General features: G+C 34.4%; 1 protein-coding gene across 2 annotated transcripts in view; it reads right to left on the minus strand.

Annotated features, from left to right (window-relative positions):
* The window catches only part of LOC148599168 (low-density lipoprotein receptor-related protein 2-like), a 131,213-nt gene that overhangs the window by 105,169 nt on the left and 1,150 nt on the right, over positions 1-24,894 (minus strand). Inside the window, exons 1-4 of one of the 2 annotated variants that reach the window (XM_088559717.1) lie at positions 10,357-10,663; positions 7,307-7,429; positions 2,956-3,072; positions 1,683-1,805 (exon numbers count right to left, since the gene is read on the minus strand). In XM_088559717.1, coding sequence (XP_088415843.1) covers positions 1,683-1,805; positions 2,956-2,965 — 133 coding nt within the window. In that variant the 5' untranslated portion in view covers positions 2,966-3,072; positions 7,307-7,429; positions 10,357-10,663. Of the gene's footprint in view, positions 1-1,682; positions 1,806-2,955; positions 3,073-7,306; positions 7,430-10,356; positions 10,664-24,894 lie in introns of those variants that run through there. The other variant, XM_088559716.1, reaches the window with a different exon arrangement.

A 24,894-nucleotide genomic window follows, 5' to 3' on the forward strand; every position in this document is an offset into this window, starting at 1 on the left:
TAACAACCTATGTTAAGAAGTAAGACAAAAGGTAACATTTTTATGGTTGTTTCTTTTTCCCAGCCAAATATTCATATAAATCATGCCACACATAAGTCTTCTAAACAATGAGTACATCTACCAAATTGACTACATAAACAGCAATATGTTAATGATATACAGTGGGTACATAATAGCTAAGATAACATGTTCCTTTACAGACACTAAACTTACTACATGTACCCACACTAAACTTCCTACATGTACCCACACTAAACTTCCTACATGTAGCTACACTAAACTTACTACATATACCCACACTAAACTTCCTACATGTGCCCACACTAAACTTACTACATGTACCCACACTAAATTTACTACATGTGCCCACACTAAACTTACTACATGTAGCTACACTAAACTTCCTACATGTGCCCACACTAAACTTCCTACATGTAGCTACACTAAACTTACATGTACCCACACTAAACTTACTACATGTAGCTACACTAAACTTACTACATGTACCCACACTAAACTTCCTACATGTGCCCACACTAAACTTATTGCATGTGCCTACACTAAACTTACTACATGTAACCACACTACACTTACTACATGTACCCAGACACTCAAACTTATTACATGTTCTTAGACACTGTACTTACTACATGTACCCAAACTTAACTAGAGTCGAACCCCGTTAAGTCGAAGGGACTATGCAAAAATGTTTGAGTTATCTGAGGTTCCAGTAATCCAAGGTTGAGGATAAAGCGGAAATACAAGTAGTTTGGTCAATGATTGTTTCTGCATTTACATAATTTGTTGTGTTTGTACAAATACATGTACTTCACTTTACATATACTTCGTAATGTCTTGCCTTTCAGATCAGAAGATATTTTTTTTGGCATGTAGTAAATCATAATTGAAATACTGTACTACACCGAGTGTTTAAGTAAAATTTCCTTTTTATTTTTTCTACATCGAAAATGTCATAGTTCATAACATGCTGTTTTGTTGGACTCACAATCAGGAGTATCATCAAACCATGTGCTCTACAATATTACTATAAAATTTCAAATTCACTAGGGAAACAAATGTAGTCATTGAAATACAGTTAATATCGTCTGTTTGATGTTACATTAAACAGTCAGATACCATCATCTGTATCTTTTTTTATTTTATCAAAATATCAAAATATCCAATACCACCTGTCAGTGTGAATTCCGACATGTAATTAATAAAATTCTTCTTTTCACCACATGCAAAATTTTAAATTAATTAGATACACAAATCAAGCAATAAAGACAATCAACAAATTAATTTTAAAAGCCATGCTAATCATGTTAAAACACACTTTGATTATGGTTTGTAGTAAAGCAATCAGTTTTCCGACTAATTAGTTGACTTCGAGACATCAAGGTTAATTAACCTCGAAGTCCTATTGTGGAGACTGGTTGATTACCTTGAGTTATCAGAGATTTCGATTAATCCGAGGTAAAATTGTATTGGAGTAAGGGGAGTTTGCTGGGACTTTGTATTTAGTTCGAGTTATCCAATATTTCGACTAATTCGAGTTTGACACATCAAGGTTCGACTAACTACATGTACCCAGACACTAAAACTTACTACATGTACCAAGACATATCCACATCAAACTACATGTATCTACACACTACATGTACAAAAGACACTAAACTTACTACATGTTTCTCCCTCGTCTTCCCCTAGTTTACAGTCCTTTTTCCCATTACAGACATCTTTCAGTGGAATACATTCTCCCGTCTTTGGACACGCCCACTCATTAGGCTCGCAAACATAATTTCCTAAAAAATATAATATTATTTTCTTAACATAAGAGCCATTTTGAGAGACTAATTAACTTTTTCATATGATACAATGTACATGTAGTTTGTGGTTTACATGTACTAATTTAATGTAGCAAAAACAATACTTTAGTCCAGGGGTTCAAATTAGTGCTGGTCTGAGGTCCAGAACTCTATTTCTGATACAAAACCATAGAAATTTCTTTAACCTAGGTCCCAAACATCCTATACTCCACAACTACTATTATAGACAACCTTTCACTTTCTTCTGTTCGACCTTTCATTTCAGATGGAAAAAATGAACCCATGTTTTACTGAAATTAAAATCTCATTTTGGGGTTTATTTGTAAACAGGAAATCCTTGTGGTAATCTAGTTTTTTATGTTATTTCATGGTAACCACGAGATTGCAAAATTCCCATCTGTAAAATATTAATTTCATCATTTCCCTGATCAGAAGCTTCCTGAGAACTTCTTTATACTTACATGTATAGACAATCAATACTGTGAACAATATTTATTCACAGGTGGTAATGATTATTATAAGTTTTAAAATTTCACTGTTAAATGGACATATTTTCTGGTATTCATTTTTGCAAATTGGAAAAAAATAGTGTGTCAAAGTGAAAACGAATCATATAACTTAAATGGTTCAACTTCAGCAAATGTTTGACCTTCACAAAATAAAAGAAATAAGAATACCCTGTAAAATACTACCTTTACCTATAAAAATGTGCAAGTACATATGATTTCCAACAAAATACAGAAAAGGGGCAACTCTGACCATATTGGTACTCTTTGTACATTGTGACTAAACTACAATAAAGTCTTACAGAATCATTTTTGTAAAGAAAAAATGTTTTATTGTTAGTAAGGCAAAAAGAAATAATGTCTATGTCCTGCTACCCTACTTACTCTATTTTTTTCTTGCTGGTAGCAGGAAACATAGCTACTTTTTGTTTTGGCCTATACTAAAAAAGAAGCTTTATGAGTTGGTTATCTCTTAATTCAGGTTATTTTTTTCAGGGAGTAAAATGACTCCCCCCTATATTTTTGTTTAACCAGGACAATGACACTTGATATGGTAGACACATAAGTTTCTTTTGACCAGTACACTCCCCGTCTGTAGGTCCATCAACTGTTAAACTTACTACAGCCCATCTCATCTGACTCATCCAGACAATCCTTGCTTCCATCACAGGCCCAGGTTTGAGGTATACATTGTTTGTTTTTACAGGTAAACTGGTTCCCACTACAGGCTGGGTATGCTGTAATGGTAAACAACATGATAAATATATTAGACTCAAACTGATACCGCTGTGACATTTATGGTTACACTGCCTGCACAAAGTCCAGTGCCCTAGACCACTCTGCCAGCATATAGGGTCATTCCTCCTCGTAGGATTAATCTAGGGCTGTAACTTAGTACATGATGTATAGTAGTATGGGACAGTTCATCTAGGTGTTATGTAGGATAGAAGATCAAATTAATGATGCATGTCACACAAACGTCTCAAAATGTGATGACTCTATTCGCTACAGTGCTCCATCAGATCAAATTGATACAGGGATGATAATGCAAACTTATAGAAGGGTCTGAAAATTCCCAGCAACATCAGAATTGTCAAATTCGTGACGTTAATTTTTGGTTGTTCCCTCTGCGGGATATACAAGACCCATATACCAAGGTTAGGCAGTGATATTGTTAGCTTTACTGAATCTAATGTTACAGTAAAATAGTGTTTTGTCTTTGTCTCCATTCTGTATGCATATTCATCCCCAGAATATGAAAATTAGCTTAATCAACATCATGTAGTTGTGATAGCATAAACAGCAGATAAATCTCCAATGTCAAAATTGTAAATTTCCAAAAAGAAAAAAATCTTAAAACTCAATCTTTTCAGAATCTGTAGGGGTTGATCCCTACATTTGAATAAAATCAAATCAATATTCTCAAATTTGTAACAATATCAAAATAATGCCAAAGAAAACAGTATTTCTACATTGGTCCATGCTCCCAGCTTTTAGTGGAGTCCGAGTTGCTCATTTACTTTTGTTACTTTGTATGTATGATTTTAGTTACTCTGTGGTCTTTGTTGTGTATGTCTATTTTTCATGTCTGGTCTTTGTCCCTGGATTACATTCTTTTGATTACCGCTATCACCTTAATCCCTTGATTACTCTTTAGCCCTAATTTTTTTCATCTTCATTTAAAATAGACATTTTTGGATTAATATCAGGGGTTAATTTATTACATATGTTCAAATCCAATGAAATGGAGATTTTTTACACACTCAGTCTCTTGTACACAGTACACCCTTTAGCTACACCTCAGGACATACTTTGTTACTTCAGGTGTAAAGCAGCTCTATATCTACAGATATGAACATGCATGTAAGTAACTTATGTTTTTCAGGTTCCTGCTTCAGTCCAGGAATTTCTTTTTCCCAATTTCCAACTCTTGACTCTGTTACAAATGTAAGAACTGTGATCAGTTTAAAATGCTTTTACTTCTGCTTTTACAACAATTCATCTAGGTATTCAGAGATGTATATATGAATTCATATACATTTATATATATTTATTTATACATCCCCTTTTTAACCTTGAAAATTCTTCCTTCCTACTGTACTAAATATGAATGATATGATCAGAAAGTGTTTCTTCCCTACCTACATTACATATGTATGAATCAAGTACCTACACTACTTATTTCTTGCTGGCAGCAGAAAACAAGACTATTATTTTATTGGCTTTACTGTTACTGGCAAAAGTAGAGGATTCTTCCCAGCAAGTGCAGTTGACATATTTGTATCTTGGATTCTTCCTTCCTACTTTACTAAACCTGAATGGTAGGATCAACTTACAGAAAGTGTTTCTAGGAAAAGTAGGGAACCTCAGCAAGTGCACTTGATATACAATGTACATGTACTTGTATCAAGACTGTTCTGTATTTTTTCCTTTGGTTTCAGTTTCTATAGGTTTTTTCCTCTTTTTTGTCTTTCATAAAAATATACATACTTTTTTTCAAGACCTCTCTGCGACTCTATCTACTTACATGTACATATATACATGTACATGTATACATATGCAAGTTTGAAAACTATTAACATAACTATGAAAACACAATATTTCTACTGGTACATTACTATCATTGATTCTTCTAAATTAAGCGTTAACATAAATTAGTGAGTATCATGTTGGCATCCAAACTTGGCTGTCCCTTTCTCTCCATTCTTTCTCATATCAAATACTTGTAAAATTCTCTCCTTCCAGAACAAGTGTTAAGTATTCAAATATTATACAGTACGTTTACCAACAAAAATGATTATTATTCAACCACTGTATACATATTACAACACAAACAGATATAATATCACTGAAATAAACAATTTCAAGGCTCCTAATTTACATAAAGATAATATTTGAAGGAAGATGACAACTGAAATGTCAACAGGTGAGAAAAAAATGAAGTTTTACTGCCATTTTATACCTGTCTTGTGGAGTTTATTGTCAAATCACATCATAAATAAACAGCTTATAGTCAGCTGATCAGGAGTCAAAATATAGGACATTGCTGACAATTTAACACTGAGTTCTGAGACTTTCACCATACTGGTAAATGTAACTTAGAACAGCAATTTACTACCCACATTTAGCATAGCATTTTTAATGCCATGTTCATGTAGTTCTGATTTCAAAACTACATGCACATAACTATACGAGGCTGTCCATGTAAAAATCGGGCAGATGCTACAGCATGGGTGGCACAGGATAAATTTTATCCCACTTTTCGTTTCAATGTAATGCATATATCATATGTTTGTTGAATTATATAGTTTGTTAAAATCGACCATGGATCGATCAGAAAATGATTTTTAACTTCCTTAACAAAGCAACATTTGAAACTTTTTTATTTCACTAAGAAGCTCCACATGGAGCATAGTGGTACAAAATAAACAATAATGAACAATGTTGAACATAATGAATGAACACAACAGGAAGGTAATATCATTGGAATAAAGACATCACTATCTTAATAAATTTGGCAAGGCCTATTATAGTAAACTTATCTTCACAATTCATTACTTCCCTATAGCTAATAGTGTTTTGGCAAGAATTTACATCTTTCTTGAATAAAATAAGTACAACTAAACAGACAATGAAATTCATCACCAAATTCTTGTTTGTTACATAGATTACATATTCGTTCAGATCTATCAATGGCTAAGAACCTGCCAGTTTCAACTGGTACTTTATGACTATTACCTATGAGTCAACATAAGTTATACAATAAATCTTGTGGTAATACAGTTAAATAATTTTGAAAACCAAAAGTTGTCTACCAAATCATGTTTATATCAAAGAGTTATCTCCCTTTTTTAATGAATTTCGATGCATTTTATGTAATTTATTTCCCATTCATTATCGCAGTTAATAAAAAATCAACATTCAACTTTTGAAAAAGGATGCATTTGTGATGTGGTGAAATGGATGAAAATATTTTGAAAATTCCACTCACTGCCTGGTGTTTGCATTCTTAATTGTATTATCCAAAAATTTAGAAGATAAAAACATATTTTAATATTAGAAAAAAGATGATGACATTGTCCCTACATTAAAGTCTTACATTAATGTTTGTACAGGTACATGTAATTAATTAACATCGCCTCTACAACAATTAAGGTGCATCTTTTTTAAGATTTTTTATTATCTTGTAAAATTCAGATTCATGTAAATGAGTTCAAGATGATTTTTATGAGTGGATTCTGGATCTGCATATGGAGAAGCCTTATACATGTAGTAATGATAAACATAAGTACTTTGGTTAACCTATTTGATTTGTGAATAAACAGACTTTTATATTTATCATACATGTATACAGTCAAGGGGTCCTCTGCTGTGAGATAGAAATGTTTTATCCATTAGAACTGCCTGTGAATCATACATGTATACAGTCAAGGGCCTTCTGTTGTGAAATAGAAATGTTTTATCTATTAGAACTGCCTCTGAAGCATACTACAATATAAAATTTACTAACAGCTCAGAGCAACCAGGGTAATACAAGATTTCCATGTCCTTTTGACGTCTTTATTTTTATAGAAAAAAAACAGCATATATGTACATATTACTAAAGTAATACATGTATTTGCTGATATTTATATTTGAAAGAGACATATGAGAAAGGGAGAGAAAAGTTAACTCCAGACCTTTCCTCACAGTTACTGAGAAATTTTCTCTGTCCTAAACCTACCCTAGAAAGTTTCTCACAGACTCCCAACCTAATCTACCTGAGAAAGTCTCTCACAGACTCCCAACCTAACCTACCTGAGAAAGTCTCTCACAGACCTCAAACCTGTATGTACAATAACAGAGAAAAACTCTCCCAAACCAAAGTATGGCTACATGTAGATACATGTGCATATACATTGTACTTATTTAAAACTTGGTCATATAATTCATTATTCAAAAATGACCTGATGAGGGTTAACATATACTTACTACAGTTGCTATGTTCGTCTGAGTTATCACCACAGTCATTTTTGTGGTCACATGTCCATGATTTCTCTATACATCTACAATTATTGCATTGAAACTGTTCATCTGTACAAGGAATTTTACATCCTGAAATGTAAAGTATTTTTCCATAAATAGGGCAATAATGGAACATTAAGTGATACCCTGCCACATAATGTTGAAATCAAAGTGTTTTTAACAGTGGAGGTTTTTGATTCTTGTGAAAATTGTACTATATACTGAATCTCATAAATAACATGATGTAAACTAAAACTGTAACCATAAATTTGCATTTCCCATATAATTTAGAACTTGTTTTTTTTCCTTAAATGTTTAAACTGAATGTTAATACTGATTTCAGAGATATGCAAACCTGTAAACCTTTGGAACAGTTCATGTTGCAGGGCTCAAGCCAGTTGAGAAAACCAGGGATAGGTGATTTCTCTTTCAGAGAGACACCAGGGAGAAGTGGTCAGGGACAAGTGAACGCGAGTGTGTATGTTCCCTTTAAATGAAGATTTTACTGCTTTGTGTTTTCTACCGAATTATCAACTCCAATAAACCCCATGACAAATTTGCATGTTTCATTACAAAGAACTATAAAACATCAGTTATACTAAAGACAGAGTGAATAATGTTTATTCCACATCCTATCTTAAACATTTGTTACAAAAAGCTGATTAAAATACTTGCTTGTAACTGAATAAATCGATAGATATAAAAGAGTTTGGCCATTTTTTTCTCGATCGGCACCATTTTTTTAAATTGTTATCGGAAGAGAGGCAATTCTGGGCAAATTTCTGCAAAAAGACGGAGTAGTTTCAATCTTGGGCAAAGTCTGAAAATGAGAGGGGACTTAACTTCACTTTTGGTGTGGTCTGCGGGCAAAGCAAATTACCTCAGGGCAACCATTTTGTCCAAATCACACAGTAGCATGAGCCCTAATGTTGGAGCAGTGATTGGGAAGGATTTTTTTATGATGGGACAATGGCCCCATCCCTGACAATTTCATGGGGCCATTTTAGATTTGAAGGGGCCATTTTGAATTTTTAGGGGGCCATTTTGTTCAGATTTAGGAGAAAATTTTGAATAAACGAGTAACGACTTTATTTGGATTTTCAATACCTTCAATTCAAGTTCATTTTATTTGTTTATATTCTTTCGGTTTACGATCGTTTCATTTTGCCGAGGGATATCAACATTGGCCAATATCGAGACCCCAAATGCGGGAAATTGGTAATACAGTTCCAAGAATCGTACGACAACAATCAATTTCATTGGCTAAAGCCGCTTGTACAAATTTATCCTCCAATCAGATCGGCGATTTATTTTTAAAGTCTATTTTTAATCGGGGGAAAACCACGATTTCATGTCATTTTAAAAATAATACAAAAGTTTATGATGCAAAACGGAACAGAACAGGAATAATACCGATCAATAAAAGAACTTTAAGGGCGCACTACAGCGCTTTCTGATTGTGCTTTGATGCGCCATTTTCAATACAAATGCGCAAATTGCGCATTGCGCATGGCCTTCCCAACCACTGTTGGAGATTCTGTTTTTATGTTAAAATTTAATTATTTCAATACTTTTTTAACCAATAACCTACCACAAATCTTCCTTTTTCAATATGTAAGATTCTAAATTTTTCATAAAATTTTGTGAGAGTTCCAGGGTAAAAGCATTGATATGTTCTGCTGATCAATATTTAAACAATACACAATTACACACACATAAATTCACAAACTTTTTTTTCATTTCACCTTTTTTTAAATTGTCAGTATTAATTATATTCATCATTTTTCAAGTAATTGCTGAGCATAAGGAGTTCAAGGATATCAAACATTGATATCACAAGAGCAGGGGAAGCTACAGCTATAAACATCCTTATATACACCATCAGACCATTTTTATCAATTTAAAACAAATTTTGTGATGGTCGTTTGAGTTTTGATGAAGGAATTAGAATTTTAATTTAGGAGGGAATGCCTTTCTCGAGACCGTCACTCCGGCCATCATTTTTTTAATATCAACAGTTGGTCAAATGAAAACGTTTATATCACGCAAGAATGCGGGCTACAGCTACAAACTTTCTTATATAAACCCTTGGACCATGTCTGATCAATTTGAAATAAATTTTATGATTATAGATCGGGTTTTGAAGAAGAAGTTAAAATTTTAAATGAGGAGGGTAACCACCCTTGAAGGTGGGGCTACGCAGTCAAGAGTCAAAACAAAGGCTTGTAGAAACCTTGATATCACAAATGCAGGGAAAGTTTCAAGTATGAAACTCCTTGTATACACCCTCATACTATTTCTGATCAATTTTTAATAAATTTTATGACAATTGATTGGGTTTGGAAAAAAGGAGTTTGAATTTTTAATAAGGAAGTACATGTACGCCTTCCAGGGTGGGACCAGGTTGAAAATTTGATAAGAGATTAAGGTCTCAAATACCAAAGTATTGATCAAAACAAAACATTGAAAAAGTATGAAGGCAACTTAAGGTGGAATGTTTTAATTTATTTTTCAAACCATATGGATCAGAATATCTACATTTATCATGATGAAATGTTGACACGATGGAAATGTCTGCCATTAACAGGGCAAGTTCAGCATCAACGTAATGCATCATGGGTAATCACGCTATATATCACCCCACGCAACATATTAATTATCGTACTATGTAAAATTGCACAAGATCCAATCCTTGGTATGTATAAATCCTTGCTGAGCAGTAAATAGTGACATATTCAACTTTATCTGAAAAAAAATTGAGTTGAAGCGAGGCTCCCCCAAACCTTGGATCACCCATATATATGTTATTATACTAGTGGGGCTGCATATTTGACTGTGGGAGCACGCCCCTGTGCCATGTACTGATGTAGACGAGAAGTTTTATGTGCGGCTATATAGTCTTGCCAAAAGTCATGGCGTTCAAAAGCCCTCTGGTTCAAAACACACCGTAGATTTCACATAATACAAAATTCTTAACATGTTTTCATTACTGTACACATCGGCATTGATACACTTACACAACTGTATACACAGAGCTCTGATGCAACAACAGTTTGACATTTCTTCCCGCCAAAACATTCAGCAACTAAGTGAAAGATGCGGATGCGGAATTTCCGGAAACTTCAACGAGACATATAGGCTAGAAACCACCAATTCCACTTCCCATAGGCTTCTATGCTAATTTCACAATATTCAATGGCTTCTCTGGACTTTACCTTAACTTTAACCTGCAGAGGACTATATATCAGCATGATTCTACATATGTCAGCTCACAATCCTCAGAGTGGCATGTGGGGTTAGCAGACTTGCAGTGCAGTACTGGTCACCGGAAGTGAAGGGTCTATAAATAGCATGGGAAATCCCAGTGTTTTCACAAGATAGGGGTATATTTAGAAATCATTATGGAGATTAGGCTTCACATCACAAGAAGCAAAATGTACCTATAAAATGTACAGAAATGTTTTTCCTTTCAGAAACTGTTTAAATTTTTTAAATAAGATGAGAACTTTTTTCACAGCACTATGAGGAACAGAGGTAATTTCTGCGTAGGACTATTCTGCGTACGTTCCAAATGCTCATTGGTTGAATTGGTGGTCTGTAACCTAAAGAGTCACTTTCTGTCTTAGAAAAAATAAATAACTATACAAGTATCTTCCTATACACATACTGAATGCATTTGCAAAGTTTCAGTGAAATATGACAAGCACTTTTTTAAATATTTGATTTTTGAATATAGGGTAACCAAGTTGCACGAGCAAAAAAGTCACAATACTCTACCATACTTAAATGCATTAAATATTTGCAAAGAACTTTTTCTGACTTTTCAAATAAAAAAAATCAATCACGTCTTGTTTTTTAACAATATTAATAAAGAGATAGCCTTTAAAAGTAATCATTTCCTGAAAAACTGGTCTATTTTTTAGAAATTCATTTTTGACATACCTCCCCCTTTTTTCTTGATCATGTCAAAAACCATAAGTCTTTCAATTTTCACAAAAGGTGATATCTTTGGCTTCAAATTTGTAAATACAGTGTTTTCACATTAAAACATGACCAGTAAAGGGCACCTAAAGCAAAAAAAGAACTCAAAAATGGATTTTCCATGTTGCCATAGGGAAATGCTTGTATGTCCTTAACCGCAGTAATGAAAGTGAGTTTTTCCTCATTTCTTACCACATTTTTGCTCAAATCTATACAAAACGTGATTTCAAGTGCTGATTACCACCATATTTAGGTAAATATAGCCCTCAAAGTTTAATATTTGATATTTTTACTAAATTTTCTACACTTTTTACTAGATATGACATAAAAATCAGCCAAAAAGACCAATTTTCCATAATTTGGACCTATAACTTAAAAAAATGCATATTTTGAAGGATTTTTATAGTGTATTCCTCTCATGGCAAAGTTTGCAAGATCTTCAAGTAGTTAAAAGCTATTCCAAGAAACTTTTCATTTTGCCATGGCTTCAGCTTAACTTCCTTAAGGCTAGAAAAAACTAATTCCACTTCCCATAGGCTTCTATGCTAATTTCACAATATTCAATGGCTTCTCTGGACTTTACCATAACTTTAACCTGCAAAGGACTATATATCAGCATGATTCTACATATGTCAGCTCACAATCCTCAGAGTGGCGTGTGGGGTTAGCATACTTGCAGTGCAGTACTGGTCACCGGAAGTGAAGGGTCTATAAATAGCATGGGAAATCCCAGTGTTTTCACAAGATAGGGGTATATTTAGAAATCATTATGGAGATTAGGCTTCACATCACAAGAAGCAAAATGCACCTATAAAATGTACAGAAATGTTTTTCCTTTCAGAAACTGTTTTTTAAATAAGATGAGAACTTTTTTCACAGCACTATGAGGAACAGAGGTAATTTCTGCGTAGGACTATTCTGCGTACGTTCCAAATGCTCATTGGTTGAATTGGTGGTCTGTAACCTATACAACGAATACCTTCTGAGAGTCAGACCATCAAAGAGTTTCCCTAAAATCACCCATAAACAATACTCTTCATGGTTGATTGTTTTTATACGACACATGTGCATGAGCTTTACTTATTTTTGAAATCAAGGAGTGTATATTAGAGGGAGAGGTCACTTGTTAATCTATGTAGAACACTGCAGTTGCTATTTGGCTGTTTATTGGCAAATTTTCTCAAATTTCTCAGTTGAAAATAGGGTAACTTTGCTCAGAATGTTTGTAAAATAATAATGGATGGATTTTGGTGATTGATGTCACAAATTAAAGATAAAAAACGGAGGATGGCAATATATATTTTTTATCAATTTAAAATAGAAGGAATGTGAATATTTTCCATTTCAAAATTAGGTCTTATCTAACAAATAAGCAAAAAAAAATAAATAAAATAAAACACGCTTTTTTTAAAGGTTCTTAAATAGTAATTTGTCATTGAATGTTTGTTAAAAATATTGCATTTATTAAAAAGAAATTAATATCATATGAAAGACAAAAATCTGCTGAATGGCAACGGTTATTTTTAATGTGTGTGCTTTGAAAAACAATAACATGATAACTAAATGAATATACCTAGACCTAATAAATATGGGAAAAAAAATAATTTCCTAAATTATACCCCAGTAATCTCTTAATCATTGTCTCTTTCCGCTTGTTTAACCACATAAATTTGCCACCAATTAAAATATTAAAACAAACTTCTTTAAAATGATATGATTTTCATTCCATAATGATAAGTTTGAAATACTTAATTAACAGTTAGAAGTTGGTCTAATTTTTCTCTGTTACAATTACTGATAAATGATAAGTAATTATTGATTTTTACAGACATTTTTATTATATTTTAGTGTTATGAGAACATACTCTTCCTCAGTATTTTCATCATTACTTTGATTTTATCAGTTTATAAATTTTATGACTTACATAACTAAAATCCTGAATAATCCCCCTAGTATGCATATGTTTAACCAGTATAAAGATCGAGGAGGTAGAGTTATTTTATTCATTATATAGACTTTGTTGGGAGTAACCAGTCCCTGTAATATAAAATCCCGTTGAAATCTACTATTTTTGTAAAATTGCATAAATACCAATGAAAATTCAAGTCACTTTAAAACTAGGCATCATCGTCATCGACCATTATGACCAAGTTGATGTACTTATCGGATTGACTTGTTTACCTATATAGATATAATTTACTGTTTTTTTTACTGTTACAAATCTTTGATACAAAAAATGCAGGTTCTTAATTAAAAATGGTGTTGCTCACCCAGTTTTTCACGAATGTATATTCTATTAAGCACAATCAAACAAAATCTGGTGGGTTTATCAACTACCTCTTAATAGATTCATTCGTCTGGACACGATTTTCAAATTATTGTCCATTCTTTGAATTTTTTTTTTACATATAGAGAAAATCGATCCCTAATTGCACCCATACGTAAAAACTAAGTCAATTCTAACTAAAAAGCTTGCACTCGTTATTTCAGTATTGTACATTCGTATTATATATTACTACACCACCTTATGTTGCAGATAGGTGCCATAGAACAGTCATTTCTAGCTTCATACGAGATCAAAATGTACCTCATAAATGCCATTCACATGTGTTCTACGTGTCTGCAGCTTTTTTTACTTGTATGAGAGCGCGGGAAGTTTATTTACATTGGAAGATGAAATGATAGATTAGCTGTGAAGTGGAAAAGTACATGAATGTATATTGACAATCTTCATCCTTGCGTAGTCTTCCTTAAATCGACCTAAAATCTTTAAGTTTTAGCTCACTAAAATATTTATTAGAATATTTTATGATTAGCGACTTTGAAGTCTTTGGTATAATACTGTACCAACTCTTGCCTACTTAGTAATTGACATTGCTACTCCTTATTCAGTCCACTGGAATTGTAATGACCTTTTATCTAATTCTGGTAGTTTTTATGGTTATTGACATTCTTTGATATGTTCTGAGCTAGATCTCAGTAACTTCGAGCGTTTCTTTAAGCGGATATCTCATTTTGTATATATATGGTGTATGTTGAGGTATTTCATGGAGACAATTGGATGTATTTCTGAGTGAATTTTATGGTGTGTTAATTTGTTTATTGTTTCTGTTCATTTTTAAACCTGATATTAAAACGGTTAAAACTTTATGAAATTGGTTTAGCCCCACCGCAGATTCCATGCGCAACCTGCAGATTAAAATCCATATTTACAGTGCAGCTAAAAACGAGGATGCGTTGTTTATCTCAGACTGATGGATTGCAACTCACTCTTGAACAATTCCAAGGAGTTGCAGGTTATCACTTGTTTAGGAAGTTGGTTCCAGATTCTGATTGAGTCGGGAAAGAATGACTGTTTATAAAGGGAGGATCTGGCATATGGCACCAAGAATCTCTGGTAGTTGCCTCTAACATTCACTGCAGCTGGTGTGAGATATGTAGCTGGGATGTTTACCAAGTTGTTGACAATCCTGAACATCATAACGACCTTGGCTTGGGCTCTACGCCCCTGGAGTGTTGTCCAACTCAGGTTGTTAAGCACTGCTTGTCGTTTTGTAGTCGCCATATACAAATCTAGCGGACTTGCGTTGTACCATGTCAATACTGCGGATGTTCTTGGCTGTATGAGGGTCCCATATTACACTCCCATATTCCATGATTGGGCGCACCAATGTAGTGTAGCACAGCTCCTTGGTCTTCTTAGGGCAGGCATATAGGTTTCTTTGAAGGAAGGCACGGCTGGAGTTTGCCTTTTTGGCGACTTGATCTTTGTGTCCATTCCAATTCATCTGAAGATGGATATTCAGACCTAAATACTTTGCTGTTTCTACCTCTTCTAACTGATGACCATGGATGGTGTATGGTTCTTTCAGTGGTTTTCTCTTTGTTGTTACATGTAGAATTTGGCATTTCTGGGGATGGAATTCCATAAGCCAATCTTTTTCCCATTGCTGTAGTGCATCCAGATCTTCTTGGAGTTTACTTGCATCTGCTTGTGTTGACACCGTTCTGTATAGTACACACTCGTCTGCAAACAATCTGACTTCAGAATGGCTGACATACTCCGGCAGGTCGTTAATAAATAGAAGAAACAGGAAGGGAAACAAGACGCTGCCCTGTGGCACTCCTGAGGAAACTGGTGCTGTTTTGGAGGAACAACCATCTAGGACAACCTTCTGTTCTCTATCATGGAGGAAATGTCTATTCCATTCACATGTTGTACCAGTGATACCAGTGTTGAAGTTTATATAGAAGTCTCTCATGGGGTACCTTATCAAAGACCATTGAAAAGTTCAAAAGGATTACATCTGTTTGGCTCTGGTTGTCGATGTTTCTGACTAGAATTTGGGTGGTACAGATTAACTGAGTCTTACAAGATCTTCGTTTCCTAAAACCATGCTGGGCGTTGGTTAGTATTTGGTGGTCTTCACAATGTGTCAGGATGTTGCTGCACAAAATGTGCTCCATGAGTTTACATGCTACTGACGTTAAGGAGACAGGGCGATAATTTGCTGCACTATTCTTCATGCCTTTGTTCTTGTAGATGGGTGCCACATCTGTCTTTTTCCATTCAGTTGGCAGGATGCCTTGTTTAAGTGATGCCTTGAAGAATGTTGTAAATACTGGAGAGATTTCATCAGCGTAGTCTTTCATTAGTCTTGTAGGTATTCCGTCTGGGCCAGATGCTTTGTGGATGTTAAGTCCAGATAATAGTTTCCTGACACCTTCATTTGTAATGTTGATGTTCTTCATTAGAGGTGAGGGTCTTGATTTCATGTTTTTGATGTTGGTTGTGTCCTCGTTACTGTTGAAAACGGATGAAAACTGCTTGTTTAGGATGCCTGCCTCCCTTGATGGTTCTGAGTAGGTGATACCATCACTATCTTTCAATGGTGCAACTCCACTGCTTTCTTTGCGTTTGCTCTTAATAAAGTTCCAGAATTTCTTTGGGTTGGATGTTGAGTCTGGTGATATAATGTTTGTCATGTAGCTGTTGTAGGCTTTCTTGCATGCTTTATTGGCTTCCTTTTTTAGCTTTTTATATCTTTTGATGTCCTTTTTCGCTTTCGTTTAACGGGCTTTCGCAAAGCTTCTATTTTTGCGTCTACTGAGTTTTTTTTTACATCTCTGTTTATCCATGGTTGGCTATATCGTATTGATGTCATCTTAGATGGTACACAGTTGTTGAGTATGGTGGTTAGATTGGTTTTGATATCATTTCCTGTATGCTTGATGTAAGACAATATTTATTGTTGAAGTCCTTTGAAAATTTTGTTGTTTCTGATTTCATTTGTTCTGTGTTTGCACGCTTCTACAAATGTATTTTGCGTTTGACTGGCTTCTTCCTTGTGTCAATGATGTCCGATTCTATGAAGATTGCATCATGGTCAGAAACAACTGGCATAGGAGTACATCGGTTTATAAGACTTGGTCGGTTACTGAGGAATAAATCTAATATGTTGTCTGCTCGAATTAGGAAAGTCACCATTTGTTCTAGTGCACAGTTGCCCACCATATCCAAAGATCTGTTGTTGATACTTTGAAGGTTATGGTTGCCACTGATGGATTGAGTGCTCCAGTCGATATCTGGTAAGTTAAAGTCTTCACCTATCCAAATGACTGCATTCTTGTTGTTGAAAGATATTTCTTCGATGACAGAGCATAAGTGTTCATTGTGGTCTACATCGCTACTTGGTGGACGATAAGCTGAGCCTACGATGAGAGTCTCACTTTTGCCAAAGGAGAGTTTAGCAAAAACTGCTTCACAGTCAAACTGCGGTGAGTAGCTGACATAGTTTATTATGTAGGCATTCTTAATTGCAAGTAGGACCCCTCCGTTGCCATCTTTACGATCTTTTCTGATGACGTCATAGTTCGGTGGGAAATCTCGCAGCTTTGTATGCCTGGGTTAAGCCATGTCTCTGTTCCCATGATGTTACTTGGGTTAATTGTTTCAATTATGTTGGATATTTCCTCTTTCTTGGTTTTTATGCTTTGGAAATTGATATTGATGATTTTGAGCTTATTTTTCTTCATATTTTGCTTGTTTTTGCCTCTATCTAATTTTGGAGATGAACTTGTGATTAATGGCCCAGGGCTCTGTGATGAGTCCTCAAGAAGAGAGAAAATATTTGTTTAAGAGTCGATGGTAAATGAGTCAAGAAGTGATGTCGCAAAGTTAGGCATTCCACAGTTACTACATTGTCAATAGCAGTTGTTCAAAGACCGGTGTACACATATGCATGCACTCTTTATGGTACCATTTCTTACAGTCATCACAGCGAACGCCTGGGGTTTTCCATGTAGTTGCCTTGAGACATATCTGACAAGGGTACTTGGGAGTACGTGGACCCGGGTTAAGCTATACATCTGATGCGTTAAGGATAAGACTAATGAAATGTACGTCATGGCATGAATTTTGCTTCGTTTTAAACCCTTTACGGTGTTGATTTTAAGATGGAATGTTTTCACGGATATTGATAGTTTATGGATGTTCTGTATCTCTGATGCTTGATGTTTGGACGAAACAACATTAAATACAGATACAGTGAAATTGTGGCCCCCATATACTCCAGCATAAAAGTAAACTGAAAGTGAAAACAATACATGCAGAGACCAGAAATTCCTAACTTAGGACGTGGCGGAGTTGAAGTACTAAATGGCGCGATCACAGTCCTCCCCTTTTGGAACTGTGGAAAATATTACACAATAAACACACCTAAAAATCTGTTTATAATCTGTTGATAAAGGTCCGAGTCCCTCGTTAAAACAATTTACTTTTATAAACATATAATGGTAAATAAGACTGGGAGCCGTGAGACAAGGCTGTCCACTTAAACCCTTGATATTTATAAATTGTATGATTCGGTAAAGACTGTCAGTGTTCTAAGTCTGTTTCGTGATCATATTATAAGACTATTTTGAATTAATTAATAAAGGCCACTGCGCGCGGTGAGTTCTTGACTAATGATTTATTACAAAGTCTTAAAAGTGAAGTTACATCGTTTTTTATCATCTATCATGAAAAACAGTTGTTACAAGTCTTCCATATTCATAAATTTTAGAAACAATTACTAATAGGTAACTTTATGAAAGAGACAACAGTAATGCGTTTATGAAGTAATTATGAGAGGTAACCAAATTTCCCGATGATTGATGTTCACATATCTGGTCGTTTTTTAAAGCCTGTTCCAAGTATAAAACATTCAAAGCAACCGATTACAAGGATTCGTTACACAAACAAAGTATTGTGCTCAATTTTTGGAAGACACATTAAATTGTGCCTAATACTTATTCTTTGTTTTTATCCATGCCACTCTCGGTCACTATGTACAGTGGCGTAGCACCATTAAAGCAGTGTGAGCATGTGCTTACAAATTATTTTGTATTTTGTATTATTTTCAGTTTTTTACAACCTTGGCTTTACATTTACATTAATTTGCTTGTAACAATCACATTTGGAATACCGGTATTAATTTCTATTAAACATTCGATCATTTAAATGTGACTGTGTCTAAGTTTGATAGGTTCAAGATCGAGATCTATTCAAGATCAGTTCAATTAAGGAGGTAGACCTAGGATAAGGGACATGACTCTTACAAATCATTCAAATGTTTGTATTCAGCATATGTCACTTACCCTAGGTCTACCTCCTTAAAAAAGCGTCCGTGTGTTGATCTTGAACTTCATAAAAGCTAAAAGGACGCCGTTTACGTTGAGGTGACAAATATGCGTCTGGGACAAACACGCTTTAATCGACGACTCGAAATTAAAACATTATCATCCTTAAGTTATTGTTTCATGTAAATTAAAATGAAGAGAAGTCATCCCTCTTCACCAGAACATACTTTGAGCACAGGACAAAGTAAAATTCATAATACTTTTCAAAACAACAAAAACTGCTTCCACACAAACAAAGGTTTATAAAACCTCAAGTTTTGTCGGAGTCAGATATGTCTGCTCGTCCTGCTCAATGTAGCACTGAATGTGTAGACAATATGTTAGGGCCTAAATCATTACAGCCACAAAACTTGGATATTGCATCATACAATGGGAAGGTTGACGACAAAAAAAGTTCTTTCTACTGCAAAATAAATGGGTTGTTCTCGATTCGTTTGTTTTTCCTCTTACAGAAATTCGGGTAGTGAAAAGGGGTTTAAATCGAACATGGCTCGATAAACATTCTTAGTTAAGATATTCCGAGTCGGAAAATGCAGTGTATTGTTTGTATTGCGTTTTATTCAATAGTTCTGATAATGCTTTTGTAAGGGCCCTGTAAATGATTGGGCAAATTTGACAACTTTGATAAAACGACACTTGGGCCAACCTGGTCATGACAAGTGTATTGAAAAGAGTGAAAATTTTATGAACATTGCTGAAGGTGAAAGGGATGATGTCTCAATGTTGAGTTATTTTTCAAAATAAAATATCAAGAAACAGGGCTATATTGAAAAGTATTTTAAAGACTATTTGTTTGTGTGGAAAGCAGAACATTCCCCTACGTGGTCATACCGAAGACAAAAGTAATTTCATTGCTCTTACCAAATTTAGGGCAGAAAATGATAGGGTTTTGTCTGACCATTTACAAAGCAGTCAATCAAAAGCTAGATACCTATTAAACCAGATACAAAATGAGTTAATTCATATTTGTGGCCAACAGTTACGACAGCAGATCGTCGATTAGTGTACTTCTGCAAACAGTTTTAGCATAATTGCAGATGAAACTACTGATGTTTCTACCGTCGAACAGGTTTTTTACGCTTGCGTAATGTCGGTTCCATCAAAGCTGGCTGTGACTCTTTTAACTTATACACCTTCCTCTAAACAAGTTTTCAAGTTTTAAAATGGATGGTCAAGCTGTTACCTTAATGAAAAATATTTTATTGTAATTTGAAAATTATACTCAGCCCCCCCACCCCCCCCCCCCGCCCCCGACCCCCTGCTTACATATTAAATTTCGTGCTACGCCGCTGACGTATGTAATTGTTGATATCTTCGATAAATCATGGAACTCATTTCAGTGAGAAATACGTGTCTAATGCATATACATTTATAAAGCTTTGCTTATGGAGGTGTATTATGTTTCATTTTCCTGAAACATGTAGTTGTGAGCTTCTGTAATATATCATCTATCCATCTATCTAGTACTTGATGCACTCGGAAGCACTTAGGTCAAGGACTAGTTCTATTTTTGTCACCATTCTGTTTTCTTTTAGTTCACCCCAACTCATGTCCATCATTTTCTCCAATACATTATAATGATGTTGTTTGTCATTTTCCTCGAGACATGCCTAATCCATCGCATGTACTAATTATGGTACGCATGTCGGAGGGGTTTGTTCTCTCATGCAGATTTTCATTTGTAATATTTGAAGGCCAGATCTAGAATATCCTCAATATCGTTTTAAGCATACTGTTTTTTTAACTTCTCGAGTTTATTTCCTGTTATTTTGTGCAGGGATAACATATCGAAATGATATCTGGGGAGAGGAATTATATATAAAGTGGTCTTAACATGTTTTCTAATCCCATTATTGCTTACAATCATTTGTGATCTGAATAAAAAACCTTTTTTAAAAACAATGATACCACTATTATATACAGAATAATTGCAGGCGCGGATCATAAGACGGGCGTGCAGGGCATACGCTCCCTAAATTTGGAATTGGAACAAAAGGACCATGTACATTAAGGGATGTGTTTGCCCCCTACTAAGCTGAATTTGTAAACATGGTAATAGAATGTAAGAAATCTGCAGTTTTGTTAAGATTTCAGTGTTGAACGACAACATTACATAACAGAATTTTGTAGTTGGCTCTTGTTGATAACTGACAAGTCAAACATAGTTAATAACTCCCTTTTTTTTTTTTTTTTTTTTTTTTTTTTTTTGCAAAAACAGCTATAATTTGGCAGACATTCTATCGTTTTCTTTCAATTTTATTATGCCTGCGCCAATGTAGACCCACCAAACCTTCAAAATAGTCAAAAATGCTTCAGAATATCAATATATTACATGGGTCTACATTGGCTCAAACACTTGTATTTCACGTGGTGTGGGTACTTTACTTCCTGGTTTTGTTGACCAACGATTATGACTTAAATATGCAGTACAGATAAATGATAAATATAGGTAATTAAACTTCAAAATTAACACTTTTGTTCAGCGAGTAAAGGTTCAATTTTTGACTTAAACATCAGTTTTCAGGAAAATCACCCGTGTATGTTCCTTTTTTTGTTTTTTTGTTTTTTGTTTTTTGCATGAAATGTAGATTTTTCACAAAATCTACCCCTAACATTTTGTTTTGCCTATCTTCGTTCGGCATTTAATTTAATTAACGTCCCTTACCTAAAATGATTTGGGCATGATTTATTATCGATTGCGTCTGTGTGTCTGTTTGATGTTTATTTCCTGAAATAGCTAGATGATTATCATGACATCTCTTTTCTACTTATGAAATATGTATACATTGCATTTTCACATGACATATATCACCTATTGGTCCCGAGGCTGACTTTGTCACGAATATCATAAAGGGTAATTTGAAGAGCAGTAAAATTCACCTTATACGTTGCCGGGGGTCCAAGTCGGCCAATTTACTGTCGACACCATTCATTTTTTGCTCGACCTATACTTCTCATCATGTGAAGCTCATTAATCTATTTCCAATTACAGAATTTTGATATTTTGTGTCATTTTATGAAACACTGTATAATGTGCATAAAGACAACCATACAATTCAACCGAATTCACCATTGATTTTTATTTACAGGTTACGTTTTAGGAGATTGATTTATGTTTTGTTTCCATGATTTATTTTTATTTCATTATCGTTCTTTAAAGTTAAATTATTGACATGATAATCAGGAAAACGTGTTTGAACATCACAATACAAACACTCTCTTCCACAGTCACTGCCTCACAAAGAACCGATAACTCTTCCACAGTCTCTCTCTCTCTCTCAAAGAACCGGTTACTCTCTTCCACAGTCTCTCCCTCACAAAGAACCGATAACTCTCTTCCACAGTCTCACGAAGAACCGATTACTCTCTTCCACAGTCTCACAAAGAACCGATTACTCTCTTCCGCAGTCTCACAAAGAACCAATAACTCTCTGGAAGAGAGCAGGGTTACATTCACTACCAAACTGTGATACTTCAAAATATATAAGATATTGTTTCGTTTACCCTTCCAGGCACTTACACACTTTACAAAAGAATGGATTTAGTTATTCTAAAATATTAGAATTATGACATTTTTAAATCTATCGTTTTTTTTTCTTAGGATTCATGTTTAAACCAATATGATAATGGATCCACATCTTTGTAGTGTTCACGATCAGTCCAATAAATAGCCCTTGCAAGTTGAATTTGTTTAGCCTCGGCGAACTGAATTCAAATTACGCGAGGTGTAAAGTTAGTTAGACTGTACAACTGAACAAATCAACAACAAGAAAATGCGATTTAAATGTAAAACAGAGGCAAATAAAACTTGAGCATACATTCGTTCAAATTGTTCTTTACTTAAAATACCTCTTAAATTGTTCACTGTGGAGTATATTCATGCCATGGCGGCCATGCTTGTATCTAAAATCATCTAAAGGTATTGTTGTTATTCTCTTCTTCACATTATTGAAGGGTAATAACCAAATTAACGAACCGATATAATCTAGGCAGAAGTCAAAGAGTAATCAAGGGAACCAAGGTTATAGCGGTAATCAAAAGAATGTAATCCAGGGACAAAGACCAGACATGGAAAACAGTCACACACAACAAAGAACATAAAGTAACTACAATCATACATACAAAGTAACAAAAGTAAATAAGCAACTCGGACTCCACTAAAAACTGGGAGCATGAACCAGGTGCACCGGTAGGGTAAGCGTCCTCTGTTTTTCTAGAAACACTCGCCGAGTTGCTCATAAAAAGTCCGGGATAGACGAAAGAGGAAAGGAAAACTATGACACGTAGAACAAATCAGTTTTCATAGTGCAGATGGATACACCGTAACGATCCACGAGTTCATGAAGACGACCATAAAACTTCTGTAGTGATGACTTCCAATCTTGTAGCAACATAACCCTGTTCCAGAAGCCTAACTAGCACAAAAGATTGTATACAAGTCTTTTTCTGAACGATGATTTATTGAAGTATGCAGTAGTTGTAAAATGAACATAAAATTCTGTGTTTTTGTCACGTGATCAGTTTTGCCCTTTGATCTTTACAACGACAGACAGTTATCGAGGTGCTGACAACTTACATTTGTTTTTAAAATTTAAAGGTTGTAATGAGAAATGTGTATGTTGTAAATGGTACAACGACTCCTTAACCAATATATATTACAATCTACGAAATTTTCTTGTTTTAATGGCTTGATTTATTTTATTCATTGATATTGTTATAATTATTTTATTTCCCTAAAGGGCCATGAAGTAACTGTCTGCTTAAAAAAGAAGGTTTTTACTGGACAACCCTGTTAGACACCTTGAGTATTATTGCTACACTAAATAAATGAAAAATTAATAAGCACTAGATAGATTCTTGGTATACAGAAAAGTTATTCATCTTTATTACATGTACCTTTACGTGGCGATTACGACAGACAGGTAATATTCGTGTATTCGATGTCAAAGTTATTTTGTCCTGTGATCCGTACCGAAATAGTTGACAGATAACAAAGACTTTCGACACATCCTACTTGTAAACAAGATGTAGATATAATGGTAAGGAAATTCAATGACATTGAAATCGATCAATTTACAAAGAAACCGTTTGGGCTTATATAAAAATAATCTTATTCTAGGTGGAGAGTAGTCTTTTAAGTTGTCAAGATAAAAGCGATGAAGTAAAGAAAGGCTTTGGCTCAATCCACCGTAAATTTGAAATATATGATCACATATACAAATTCATTTGAACCTTGTAATGAGTGATGGGTGTAAGTTTTAATTGAAAGTATGTTAAATGGATGCAGCATTTGTTAATTCAACAAATGTTAATTCGCTTGATTTTTTACGTAATCGTTGACTTCATAAATCATATTTTGAACAACTTGTACTTGCGTTTATTTTAGACTCTATGAATAGGATTTAGGTGATTTTAAGCAACTAATTGTACGATGGTTTTTGCATATGTCTTGAATGCGCATAAGAATGACTTGTTCAACTTAAAACCAATGTCTCCTGATTTTAATAGCTACATTTGACCGTAAATACGAAAAGAATTTCAGGAGGAATGGCTTACGATCTTTAAATAATATGGCGTGAAGTATTCTGTTTTAAATGACCAAATAGGAGCAGCTTTATTCAGTCAATCCATCCTGACTCACATAACTTACAAACATGGTGAACTAGGTTTCGAATAAAAAAGAAAAAAATTAACCCTGCTTCTAACTGACTGCTTCCATATATAGAATAATTTTAAATAAACTTCAGCAAGAATCCAGTCCGAGATAGTAAATAAAAGAAGTCATCAATCAGCGCGAATGACATATTTATATATTGTATGTGCATAATTTTGAATGGTTTAAACATTTTTATGCATATACGTAGCTTAAATGAGATATTTTAGATCAATTTTAA

This window comes from Perna viridis, chromosome 13 (assembly GCF_037379345.1).
Source record: "Perna viridis isolate PV_CMFRI_1.1 ecotype Kerala chromosome 13, ASM3737934v1, whole genome shotgun sequence".
NCBI classification, from domain to species: domain Eukaryota; kingdom Metazoa; phylum Mollusca; class Bivalvia; order Mytilida; family Mytilidae; genus Perna; species Perna viridis.